Below are 13,860 nucleotides of genomic sequence, written 5' to 3' on the forward strand. Positions count from 1 at the left end.
TTATATATTAATGGAAAGACGTTTTCAGTAATCTCACTAACTGGTGACTAGAGATGAATGCTGAGCTATTTATCTGTCATACTGTACAACAACATACCTACAAGTAGATAGACATTTGTAAGTAATGTGGTGACAGTTTTGGAAATGTACTCAGGGCTATTCAAAGAGATTTGAAATTTCATTTTTCTTTGAAAAGAGAACTGTAGGAATGCAAAATTAGTTTTAGTTTTCTTTGGTCCTCTTAACTCTAGATCTGAGCTACATCCTATGCATGTTTAACTTTCTGAATTTAACTGTATTCTTTTGCAGCCCCCTCAATTTTATTTTTCTTCAAAACTTGTTCTTCTGTCCATTTAGTGAGCTCTACGTGCTGTCTTAAATTCCAGTTCCCCTTTCTCTTACAGAGTGTGTATATCTCCCTGCACTGAGTATGACTCTTGCTCAGAGTATACATGTTTTAAACAACATGGCCCTGAATATACAAGCCATCTTCTTCACCTGGTGCTCAACATAACAGTTTTGCTTCAGTAATTGAGGAGAAATTGCCTGTATTGAGCATATTTGGGAGATGGCAGAATATGTTCTGCAACAGTAACTCCCTAATCAAAGAAAATTGATTAACTGCCATTTTTGCCTTATTATCCTTACTTTGGAAACTCAGCAAACAGTACAATTCCATTACATTTTACAGTGGTGTGATTTGTGGTATGGTCATTTATCACATAGTAAGTTAAGAGAGTTATTTTGGGGTTGGAAAACTGGGAAGGGTGAGAGAGAGTTCTTTCCTTGTTCTTGTCTGTATCCTTGACCTCTCCTATCTTTTTGTTTTCCAATCTCAAGATAAGGCAGAGAGAGGATGAGTCTTACAAAATGTTTTAAAATACCAAAATGGAGTTTTGGGAAGGGTTTTGAGAGAGATCAGGATTTGACTACCCTTTACGAAAGGTTGGTGGTGGAAACTGTTGGTAGACTCCTCTAAATGCACATGCAGATTTTATCTTAGCAGGTAATTTTACAAAATGCTTCATTAGTATGTATCAACAGTCCCTTTCCTCACATCCTGTGCTCCTCCCAGCACTACTTACTATGCATTTTCCCCTCATCACGTAATTTTTCAGAAATAGATTTTGCGAGTGCATGTACATTTTCCACATAGAAAGCAAACTCAGTGGAAGATGCAGAAGTTGGTAACAAATAGAGCTTTATAATGACGATTATTCAGTTATTCTAAATACTAATTATTGTACAACAGTGAAAATTCGTGTCTTTCCCATTTAGTTCAATGACTTCTTGAGCATCGGCCATGTTGAAGACATAGAACCTGAAAGATGGAGAGTGGTGTGGAGAGAGGGGAGCTGGAGTGAGAGGGTCTAGTGGAGAAGAGCCCCCTCCTAAGGCTTTCTTTTCGTGGAAGCCCACAGTACAGTGTATTGAGGTGGCCTGGAGTAATGTTGTGAATAATGAAACGGACTTTGATGCTTTAGTTCATCAGAGCTGACATATGCCGAGGCAGCTGTGTCCATTCATGAAAAGCCTGTTTTCTTGTCTGGTCTAGGATTCAAGGAAAAGACAGTAGAAGCCACAACTAGATGGAAGTACTGCCTTTTTTTCTCACTCTTGTATTAACTACGTGTCCGAGATCTATGCATAAAAAGATAATGTTTGGATGAACATAGTTTTGGCTGGGCTGACCATGCTTCCAATTTCCCTTGGATAGTTTCACTCTATGCCTGCTGTTCTTGTATTACGCCTGGTTAGCACCCCCTTTCACTCTCAAAGGGGCACTTGTATAGATGATAAATTATACAGACACTATATTTGTAGTCCATTTTCATTTGTCATTGAGAGGATAATAGCCATAGACACCTACTTTAAATTCAATTATAACTCTTAAACCTTTTTAAAAAGAATATTTTAGCTATAATTTTTTGTTGAATTGTAAGATTTATAATGAAATATATAAAAATATACTTTCACATCTGTATTTTACTTATCGTTTTGTGGAAATACTGAAAAGCTGAATTGAAAAAAAACACGGAACAGAATGAGGTCGTTAAATACTACATTTTTGTGGGTCACTTCTGTTGTTTAATAGCGCCAGTTTTATACACAGTTCTGAAGGGATTTTTTTTTTTTTTAGCTTATTATACCTAAAAAGATATTGCTTTGTTGGCATACATAAAGTGTTTGTCAGGACTTATAAACATTCTAGTTGGCTTTTTTGGGCATTATCCTTTTTATGGATGCAATAGCCAACTTTGCTTTGGTTCCAGACATGTCCTTGCCTTGGTTTTTAAAATTGGCTGTGGTTAAACATTTCAACAGTATAGAAATTAGTGAAATAAAAAGTAAAAAGTTCCATTTCAAAGCCCCTTTCTCCATCCTCTTTTCCAAAAGTCACCACAGTTTAGATTTCTTTCTTTAAAAAAAAAAAAAAGTGTGGTTTATGAACAATACGTCAGAAATTTCATTTAAAATTTGGTGGTAAAGCAAGTATTGAGGATTATTTTCTAAAATGTTTTATTCACTGAGCTGAATCATCTTTGGATCATTATTTTTAAATGATTTGAATTTTGGTATTTAGATAATTTGGCCTCTGCCAGTGCTTTGAAATGATAATTTTGTATTTGTCAACATGCTTTTCACAACTGCAAAAATTAGCATGAGGTCACAGATTCTGGCTCCTAAAATAAGTCCAACTGTAAAAAAGGCAGAATCTAAATAATGTTATATTATTTCTTCAGTCTAATGATGATGGTTTTAGACACTTTTAATACAAAATCAGTAGAATAAGAGCTGCAGAATCATGAGTTGAATGCTTGACGTATAATAGGTATCCCATAAATACAATTTTTCCCCCTCTTTTTTCCATGCTCTTTAGGTGGAAAGCTTCCCAACAGGCAGTGAAACAACCTTAGAAACAGAAATTTTATTTTTTATTCTAATATCTCCCTATTAAAAATGACTTTTTTTCCTGTTTATCATTAGTAATTGCATTTTCAATCCTTAAAGAAATTTTTTAGGACAATTATTCTTACTGGCCAATTTTCCCAGGGCTCAGTGTTGTTCAGATCACTTGATACTGTTTTTTCTTTTGTATGTGTGTGTCCAACTGTCCATTTCCTAAACTTCCATCTCAAGTGGAAGCTCTGTATGTCTGCAGTTAAATAGTAACTGTCCATTTCCCCCTTCTCTTAGCCACTGGTGACTTCTATTTTACTTGTATCTCCATGAATTCGCCTGTTTTGAGTACCACGTATAAGTGGAACCGTGTAATATTTCTCCTTTTGTGTCTGGCTTATTTCACTAAGTATGTCTTCAAGGTCCACCCATGTAGCATGTGTCAGAATTTCATTCTTTTAGGCTGAATAGTATTCCATTGTATTTTGTTAATCCGTTCGTCTGTTGGTGGAGATTTGGCTGTTGTGAATAATGCTGCTCTGAGCATGGATGTACAGATGTCTGCTTCAATTCCTGCTTTCAGTTCTTTTATTTGCGTATTCAGCACATAGTGGTGGAGTTCCTGTGTCACGGGGCAGTTTTATGTCTGACTTTGTGAGAAGCTGTCAGACTTGTCCACAGTGGCTACGTTGTTTGGTTTCGCATCGCCGTGGGCACCGCTGTGCATAAAGGTTCCCATTTCCCCACATCCCCGGCTCGTTGCCTCTTCCTTTTTAATGTGAAATCGTGTCTCACTGTGATTTCATGTGCAGCTCCCTAATGATGCTGAGCGGTTTTTCTTGTGCTTTCTGGCCATTTATATACCTTCTTTGGAGAAATGTCTGTTTTGAGTCTTTTGCCCATTTTTGAATTGGATTATCATTTTTTTGTTGTTGAGAGGTAGGACCCCTTTATATATTCTGGATATTAATCCCTTATTAGATACATCCTTCTGTTTCTATCAGGTTAATTTCATCCAATTAGTTAATTAGTTCATTTTATATATTTTTTCTTCTCTGGAAGTTTTATCGGGTTCTTTTTTGTATACCACTTCTTTCCTTTGCTATGTTGATGATTCCTTGTACATCCTTGATCATACTTAAAATAGCTTATATAATTTCCACATTTTCATTTGACTGAGTTTTCTCCTAGTTAAGTGTCACTTCTTCCTACTTCGTGTCACATCTGGTAATTTTTGATTGAATGCTTAGTATTATGAATTTTATATTGTTGAATGCCAGGTTTTGTCATACTCCTGTTAAAGAATATTGGACTTGATTCTGTTAGAGGTTAGGCCTGGATCAATTTTATTCTTCTGTGGCTTGTTTTTTAAGCTGTTATTGGATGGATTTAGGATAGTCTTTTGGGATGGTGTAGCCCCATCACCAAGGCCTAAACGCTCTGCTGCAAGAACTGTCCACTTTGGTATGAGCTCTGACAGCTGTGTGAGTTTTGGGAACCCTTCAAAGTAGAGCTCTCAGTCACTTTTTGTCCAGCCTGGTGGGCAGCAGACCTCAGTGGACCCATGCAGGTATCTAGCACTCTTTCTTCATATAGCTCCTCTACTCTGTCCTGCAAATTCTAGCTCCCACAGCCTGCCGGAATTCTGATTTCTGTCCCCTCAGTTCAGTAAGATCACCACCATCTTCCTGGGATCAGCTTCTCTGTGCTGAGATCCAGAAACTGCCTTTAGACAGAAAGCCTATTTCGCTACCTGGAAAGTGCCCCTGGGTAGAAAGCTGAGGCAGACGTCTGTTTATCTAATTTGTGTTCTTTCTTAGAGATCATCATTCAGCGCTACCTGTGGCCTGATGTCCCAAATGTATTTTAAATATATTTTTCCAGTTTTCTAATTATTTACAACAGGAGTGTAAGTCTGGTTCCAGTTATTCCATCGTGACTGGAAGTGGAAGTCTTGGTCTGTCATTTTATTTTCAAAACTTTCCATCTAGAATTAGCCCAGAATGCCTTATCTATGATCGTTAAGGAAGAGAGCCTGTTAATTTTGTTTGAAAAATTTAAAGGAACTTTTTAGTGTACAGTTTTTCAATTGTGTCATTAGTAAGAATTAAACTTCTCTACCATATTCTCCCTTTTGTATCATAGTCTATTGCCTTTTATAGTTAAGGGGAAAAAAAGTAGAATGTACTACTAATTGTTACATTTCTTATTTTTTAGACCTAAAGATTGTCTTCGGTCTATTATGAGGAGGGTGAACCATAAAGATCCTCATGTTGCTATGCAGGCTCTGACTGTGAGTGGTTTCATTTCAAGATCTAACGCAAAATTGTCTACCGAAATTGAGCCCTTTTAACTCCCTATTTTATTCTTTTAGCTTCTAGGAGCGTGTGTATCAAATTGTGGCAAAATTTTTCACTTAGAAGTATGTTCAAGAGATTTTGCTAGTGAAGTAAGCAACGTATTAAACAAGGTAAGGCACATTATTTCTAGAAATGAATTAGCACTGTCTTCTTTCTTCATATATTTTATTCAGTTCTTCACATTTTAAATCACAAAGGACTAGTCTGTGCTTTTTTTTTTTTTAACCTTTTCTAGGCTACGTCTGTCCATGTATACGTCCATGTTAGGTTTTGCTGAAGAGACTACACATTTATGTAACTTGGAGATTTGGTTTTGGCCAAGCCAAATTAGAAAATATTTAACCTCTTTTCTTCACCATTCCTTTCTTCTGATGAAAAATATGTGTATTTCTCTGAATAAGAGGTACCAGTTTACTCTAGGCACAGTTTTTATAACCATTTTTTTTTTTTAGTCACAGAGGTCATCTACTTAACTGAATGTAGAGTTAAAAATTCAAATCCAGCAATTTAAGGAATTTAAAAAATTTAATTTACTAAGTAATATGTGAGTTTTCTCAGTAAAAATTCATGCATTCTAAAGGTAATTATTTCTGGCCTTTCTGGGGGGGGATAATTATATATAAAAAATGTTTTAAGTGTTAAAAGGGAAAATGCTTCATGTTTTTTGGAAAAAATGAGTATTTCCAGATTTTAGTAGGAAATAGTACATAAATAAGTATTTAAAATTCTGTACTCCTTTTAGAACATGGTTATGTGATAATTTTTGCCTGTTCTGCTTTATTCAGTTATATTTAGGTATTTTGTGCTAATTATTTACCATTCTTTTGATGTCCTGAATGTCCATCAAAATGTACAACGGTTTATGAAGAGATTCTAATGTAGTATTTTCCTTAATTGAAGATTTGTACTCAGTATTTAGTAACGTGAACAACTTTAAAAAGCAAACAGTTGCGTATAGGAGAAAGAACTCTTTATTTTTCAAATATTTTACAGTGAACATATTGGTTTTATACTTAAGGGGGAAATGTTATTTTGAAGAAATGAAGTTTCCAGGAATATCGGCATATAGTAGACCTCATGCCAGGCCTCAGATAATTAAGTAACTGGGTAAAAACACAGCCATGCACATTAAAAGTCAGGAATTAGGAATAAAGGAATTGTACTATTTATTCTCTCTTTCCAACTTAGTTTTCATTGGTCTGCAAAAAAAGAAAACAAACTTTTCTATGTCTTCCTCATAGACAACACTTGCTTAGTTGCAAAACACTCTGAAAAGTCCTGTCTTTCTGACCTCCAGAATAAGTTACTATATATCTAATGTCTTAATATGTTATGAGGTATGTGATGGTATCATCTATTTTTTTTCATAGTGTGGAAATAAAACTAGTTTATTTCTAGTAACTATCTGTATTTTCTTATGTGTCATCTATAGCTAGGGATAATTTATGATTTAAAAAGAGATCTGCAACACTTTTAAGTTTTATATTTACGGTATCTGTATTAAATCATTTGCCAGGAAATTAGTGCTTTTTTATTAATTTTTTTTCTCTGTTTTTAAGGGTCATCCTAAAGTGTGTGAAAAATTAAAGGCTCTTATGGTTGAATGGACGGATGAATTTAAGAATGATCCACAACTTAGTCTAATATCAGCAATGATTAAGAACCTTAAGGAACAAGGTGTTACATTTCCAGCTATTGGCTCTCAGGTATTTTATATAAATTTGTGTGTGTTCTACAGTTCGTTTCTCTAAAGTAGCTATGTTTATTTGAGTTTTTCCTCCAAACCCAGGTAGTTTTTAATACTCCAGAGGAATTTTTGTTAATAATCTTGCATATAAAGTTGCCAGAAAAATATAGTGGAATGTTAATGTGTTCCAACTTCTATTTCCCCACTGTTTCTCCTTCTTTATTAATGAATTCATTTAACGTTTTTGCAATTAAAAAATTTTTAATATAATTTTAATAATACAGACAAAATTGCTTTATTAGGTAATACTGACATTCTTGTTAAATGCTCTTGGTGCTGTAATTTTATCTACAAAGAATGACAGCTCAAAAATCAGGTTTCGTTAAAATTTAAGGATGTGTTTAGAGGTTCTTTGGATTATGAAATTTATGAGCACCTGTATTAAAAAATGGTAGGGAGATAAAAGGGGGTCATTGGGAAGAAAAATTCCCCTTAAGAGCTGACCAGCACGTACGTGTCTTCTTTCTTTTTCCTAATAAATATGATTGACTGAAAGACTTAACTTGCCTTAAAAAAAATTATTTATGTAATGAGCTCAATCTCTAATTTACGTCATATAGGAGAAAAAAAGGAAGATTATCTCTTTTATTCCTTTTCTATTCCGGTAACCATCCTTTAGGATGCCCAGCTAACTAAGTAGGCTTAAAGTGTGTGGTAACTTACTGCACTGTCTTTCCCCATTGTATGGCTTGGGGTAGAATATAATGAGTGATGTGAAAGCATGAGCAGAAAACTCTTAGTTGTAGAGGGCTCACATTCAGGGTTTTGACCATTTCAAGGGAATTATGAAGTGGTTCATCCAGACTTATCTAGACTTTCTTCCCAAGGCACTTCTAATTTATGTAGGTACTCTTGAGATGTGAAAACCTAGAAATATATTTTGGAGATAAAGGAAGAGAGGATATTTTTCTTCTTATTTGAAAAAATTTGGCTTATGAATAGTTTTACAATGATAAATTACATCTTTGAGAAGTAGTCATTCATAATTGATAGCTCATTTTTACTACCTCAGAATAATTTCTAAATCTGTATAATTAAGGAATAATTTTATGCAGAATAATCCAAGATATCTTATAATAAGATATCCTTGACAATAGAAGCAATGTTTAATTATCGAAGAGTAGACTCACTGTGGAGAACCAAAGAGTGTAGTTGCTTAGTGGAATGGCAGGTTCTGTATTCTGAGAACCTGTTCCAGAGCTTGTTACTTACAGTGTGGTTGGTCGGCCATCATCATCACCGCCTGGAAGCTGGTGAGAACTGTAGCATCTCATTCACGGGTGGAAATGCGCCTCCATAGCAGTGGATTCATTGTGTCCATTTTAACAAGCCCCCCGATGACTCTGTTTTGAGCAGCACGACTCTTGAGGACAGCTTTCAGTGCAGGTGAAAACTGCATTTCAGTCCCTGTAAGAGAAGGAAGAAGAGTTACTGATCCATTTGATACGTAGCTTTGTTTGGTTAACCTAGAATCTCAGATAGTTGTGGGAACAGCTCTAGTGATCCTCTAATCTAATCCCCTCATTTTACAGATGAGGATACTGAGACCCAGAATGGTTAAGTGACTTGCCCAGGGCCACAGCTAGTAGTTGACAGAGCTGGAACTAGGACACAGGCCTCCTGACTCTCAGTCCAGTGTTCCTTCCACTACACGATCCTGCCTTCCGTTTGATATTGAGGTTAGTAGATATGTGTCTGTCCGGACTAGGCTTCGAAGGACAAGAAGTGGAGTGAACACTGGCAAGAGCGTTTACGTACTAATTGGTGTAGATGTGAGACTACTCTCCTGTTCAAAAGATTCAGGGTGTAGATCAGCAATAGTAAAGTTAAGAGTTACTTTTCTTTTTTGCATCTAGATCTTATAAAATATGTGAAAGCTCATTTTGTTATAGTTGCTGTCTTTCAACCACAAGAAATATGTAAAATGCGTATAAAGTAACCTATGATAAGGTAGAATGGTGATGTTTTTAATAGTAGTTTCTGAAGAGGTTTTCGTTGAAAACCATGTTTGTAGAGAGCTTCATGTTTAATTAAAAAAAAAATCTATCATCTGGGATCAACTGCAGAAGTCCCTCCAGATCTTACAGTCACTTAGTTGCTTAAGCTGTTATTACATTTTAATCAGACTAGACCTTTGTTAGCATATTTTTAAAAAAGGTTCTGGAAACGAGAATTTTTTAAAGTATATGTTTTCATCCAAGTACAGAAGAAAATAATATAAAAATATTAAGAAAAGTGATACTTGAGTCACCTAACTCTTGCTGCTGTGGTTCTCTTAGCACTGACTTTGGACACTGAGGTTGAAGTGATGCTGGCACTGCTACTGTTTGACTGGTTAATCAGACAAGTAGCGTTGCTATACTTGGAACCTGATGATAGAAAGGAACTTTGAAAAGAGAGCAGTTCAGGAATGTAGGGCTTAATATAGCTTGTTTCTGCACTTCCTACTTGACCAGTAGAGATCCCTTCTCAGACCACAAAAGATCAATATGTCTATTTTGTGAAGTTCACAAATTGTGAAAAAAATTCATATATAACAATAAAGGTTGCCTCTGATGAAGCATACGTTCAATTTTCAGAAGTGTATGATAATTAAAACATTTTTATTTAAGGAAGTTTACAACTAGAGGTGGGTCAGATTGAGAGTGCTTGAAGTTCTATTCACTGAATACAAAAGCGCTCTTCTAATCAGCTTTTCTAAAAATAAATGCCTTGTGTATTTGTTTGACATTATAAATATATTAAGTGGACTATTGCACGGTATTTACTATAATGTTGAATATTTTGCCTTTCATTTACTCAACAATCATTTATGAGCTCTTGTAATATTTAGCTCCATATACCCTCAAGGAACATGCAGCCTGGTTATGGAGACAGACATGTAAGCAGAGAATTATAATAGGAGCTGAGATTTATTGCCTGTTACTATGTACTGGGCAGTGATCTAAGTGCTATGCATTTGGTAATTTGAATATTTTTTAGAATTTCATTTTTCTTAATTGATGGCTTTGGGAATTACAGTATACATTTGTAACTTGTCACAGTCTATTTTGAGTTAATAGCGAATTATTTCACATAAAATGTAGAAACCTTGCAACTGTAGAGAGTTTATTTACTCCCTACTTCAGCACCCTTTGTGCTGTAGTTATCACATGTATGGCATGTATCACCTCTGCATACATTTTAAGCCCAGGAGACAACGTTATATACTCTGTGATTTAAACCGTGAATGGCCTTCATTGCATCTGACTTTGGAAGCTACGTGTGCTGATTTAATCCTCATGACAGCCCGTGGTGTGTGGGCCATTGTTGTCCTCATTTCGCAGATGAGGAACTTGAGGCCAAAGGAGGCTTTTAGGCGCTCAGGGTTCATGTGTTAGAAGGTGGTGCATCTGGGGTTTGAACCGCATTAGCCTGACTCCCCATTAGCCTGATTCCCCAGCTTGCGTCCTTAACTGTCCTTAACTACCCGAATCATATAATACCTTGTTTAAAAGTGTTACCAGAGGGGCACAGAGGAGGGAAGGCTTAATGAGAGGGTTTAGGAACGTTTCACTGAGAAAGTGATTTTCAGCTGTTCACTGACTGGTGGGTTGAATCTCACTAGGAAACAATGTGGATGGAGTACAGTGAGCCAGAGGGGAGGACGTCATGAGTAGAAGCAAACGTGTGTCACAGCGTGTGTGTGTGTGTGTGTGTGTGTGTGTGTGTGTGTGTGCGTGCGCGCGCGCCAACAGTTTCTGGTAACTGATAGAGTGGTTGAAAAATGAGGCTGGAGTCTCATTGGCCTCGATGGCCACACAAAAACTCAGCAGCCATTAAGACTTTAGAAGCTTGTAATTCTGTAAGTGTGAATCAATGTATGTATTTATTTACTTGTACACTACCTTATATACAAAATATGTTTAAGAGGTAGAGTAATATATTGTCAAAATTAACTGCTAGTATTTTGGTTTAGAAAATAGTATAATTTTTTTTTTTTTTGCGGTACGCGGGTCTCTCACTGTTGTGGCCTCTCCCATTGCGGAGCACAGGCTCCGGACGCGCAGGCTCAGCGGCCATGGCTCATGGGCCCAGCCGCTCCACGGCATGTGGGATCTTCCCGGACCGGGGCACGAACCCGTGTCCTCTGCATCGGCAGGCGAACTCTCAACCACTGCGCCACCAGGGAAGCCCGAAAATAGTATAATTTTATGAGCATTTGTATTACTGTATATCAGTCTGGATTCCTAAAGATAACATCCTGACTTTTGATCTGGAAGGAAACAGTAAAACTCTTGAATAGATATTTAAAAAATTTTTAAACTGCTTGTTTTTAAAGTAGTCACCTCCTTCCCACTCTCAAACCCTTTTTGTTGAAATCTCCTCTAGTCTGTCTTCTCTGGTTTGTATAGTGTCTGCTTCTAGTTTAACCTCTTCACACAAACCTGGGAGAGTGTGGCTAGACTGTTAACCCTAAGAAAACAAACTCTCTCAGTCTGTTTTCTCCAGTTCTACCTGTTCTCTGGCTCCTTTCAAAGAGGAGGCTGCTCAGGTTCAGATTTCTTTCTTGTTCAGAAGTCTGTGGTGGATTGATGGGAAGGGTCTTGTGAGTTCTTAGATTAGTTGGGGGTAGGAAAATTTGAGAACAACTTTCAAATATCATTTTCCTTTTTTGTGTGTTAGGCTGCAGAACAAGCAAAAGCAAGCCCAGCTCTGGTAGCCAAGGATCCTGGTACTGTGGCTAACAAAAAAGAAGAAGAAGATTTAGCAAAAGGTACATTTTTAAGTCCCTGATCATGGAAAGAAGATAGGTCTCTTACTTGATGTTTATTTTCCCCCAAGATATTTAAAAATAAAAGAAATAGGAGTTCACAGCTAAAGTTGAAATCTACTTGTTCTCCTTTGTTCCTCTCTTCAGTGTCATTTTTTTCCTCTCCTCTTCCGAGGCAACTGCTATCATGTATGTCCGTTCAGTTTATGTTTCTATAATGTTTTTACTACACTATCTATGTGTCCATAAACAATACCAAATACTTTTTTGTGTCCAACAAATTCTTTTTCATAAATAGTGTACTCTAGGTATCATCTACAACTTGTTTTTTTCATGCAACAATATGTTTGAGATCTGTTCATAATGAGACATGTATATCAAGTTCATCTGTTTTAACTGCTGTGTAATATTCCAGTGAACTAATAAATATCTGCTGTAATTTATCCTCCTACTGATGGACAGCTGGGTTTTCTGATTTTTTTTTTTACTATAACAAGTAAGCTGCACTGAGTATCCTTGTCCACCTTCTCTTGTGTGTGTGTGTGTGTGTGTGTGTGTGTGTGTGAGAGAGAGAGAGATTTTGTTTTGTGGTATTGTTGGCTTATGGAGTAGGTACATCTTTAACTTTGCTAAATAGTTATAGTATTTCCTTTTCCATCAGCAGTGTATGAAAGCTTTTATTATTCACTTATTCTTTTTAGACTCATGACATTTGCTATTGTCAGAGTTTAATTTTTGTGACTCTGATGAGTTTGAAATGATACCTAATTGTTTTAAATTTTTATTTTCTTGATTGCTAGTGAGGTTCAGTCCTTTTTTGAACATTTATTAGCTGTTCTGATTGTCTCTCTTTCTGTTTTTTTTCTAATAATGATGTATAGAACATCTTTATTTTGGATATTAATCTTTTGCCTGTTATACCTGTTATAGATATCTACTCTTGGGTTTTGGCTTACAATTTAAACTTTGATAATGGCATGTTTTATTAAACAAGTTTTAAATTTTCATGTAGTCAAAATTTTTCCTTTTCTTTTATGATTTTGGGTTTTTTTTTTAATGTCTTAAGATATTTTTCTCTCCCCCAGGATCCTGAAAGATATTTTTCTATGATAATTTTAAAGTTTTGTTTTCCCATCTGGTCTTTTATTCATCTAGAACAGAAATGGAAGGGAAGACGGGGTTATGTGTTGCACTGAAAGCAGGGTAGTCAATTCATTAAGATTATGTTACAGAGCCTGTGTGACTCATGGTGATGGCCTGTATTAGGGGAGGAGATAGAGCAGACACATTTGAAATCTATTTTGGGGGATTTGTTAGGTGAGACTTTACCATAGTTATTTCCAAATTCCAGTTCTTAGACTAATTACCTAAGAATGACCTTTGGAACAATAAAATGTAGGTTCTCAGATACTTCCTTTGGGACTCCTATTTAGTAAGCCCCCAGTGAAGGACTCAAGCTTGGGACTTTGGACTTCCCAAGTGATTTTGTTTATTATTTGGTAAACTTAAGCTACAGAAATACATTGAAAAGATGAAAGAAAATATAAAATATCTGCAGCTAAATTAAACAAAATTGATTTGAGTTTATGTCTTTTTATTACCCAGAATATTTAAAATTGTACCTGTTCAGTAAAAATAGTCATCATGCTGTTCATTTTTTTTTTTAGTTTATTTTTTAAGCTCTCAGTGTGAATGAATGAATAAAACTGATGACATTATTTTTGTTCAATATTATATCAGGATATGTCGTAGTTTCCCTCTACATTATTAGAAGAAGAATACTTTTTACCTTCAGATATCTTTTTGTACTTCTTAGGATTGCTGGGTATATTAACATTTGGGATCTTTTTAAACCCATTATTTTCCAGCCATTGAGTTGTCGCTGAAGGAACAAAGGCAGCAGTCAACCACCCTTTCCAATTTGTATCCAAGTACATCTAATCTCTTAACTAACCACCAACACGAAGGCCGAAAAGTTCGTGCTATATACGACTTTGAAGCTGCTGAAGATAACGAACTTACTTTTAAAGCTGGAGAAATTATTACAGTTCTTGATGACAGGTGATGGTTACTATTAAGTTGAACATTCATGTGAAAAT

General features: G+C 35.8%; 1 protein-coding gene across 4 annotated transcripts in view; it reads left to right on the forward strand.

Annotated features, from left to right (window-relative positions):
* Positions 1-13,860, forward strand: part of STAM (signal transducing adaptor molecule) — a 91,429-nt gene that overhangs the window by 27,552 nt on the left and 50,017 nt on the right. For all 4 annotated transcript variants that reach the window (XM_033852489.2, XM_073801701.1, XM_073801699.1 and 1 more), the window contains exons 3-7: positions 5,119-5,194; positions 5,276-5,371; positions 6,821-6,967; positions 11,674-11,764; positions 13,630-13,822. In XM_033852489.2, the coding sequence (XP_033708380.1) occupies positions 5,119-5,194; positions 5,276-5,371; positions 6,821-6,967; positions 11,674-11,764; positions 13,630-13,822 (603 nt within the window). The remainder of the gene's footprint in view (positions 1-5,118; positions 5,195-5,275; positions 5,372-6,820; positions 6,968-11,673; positions 11,765-13,629; positions 13,823-13,860) is intronic.

This window comes from Tursiops truncatus, chromosome 2 (assembly GCF_011762595.2).
Source record: "Tursiops truncatus isolate mTurTru1 chromosome 2, mTurTru1.mat.Y, whole genome shotgun sequence".
NCBI lineage: Eukaryota > Metazoa > Chordata > Mammalia > Artiodactyla > Delphinidae > Tursiops > Tursiops truncatus.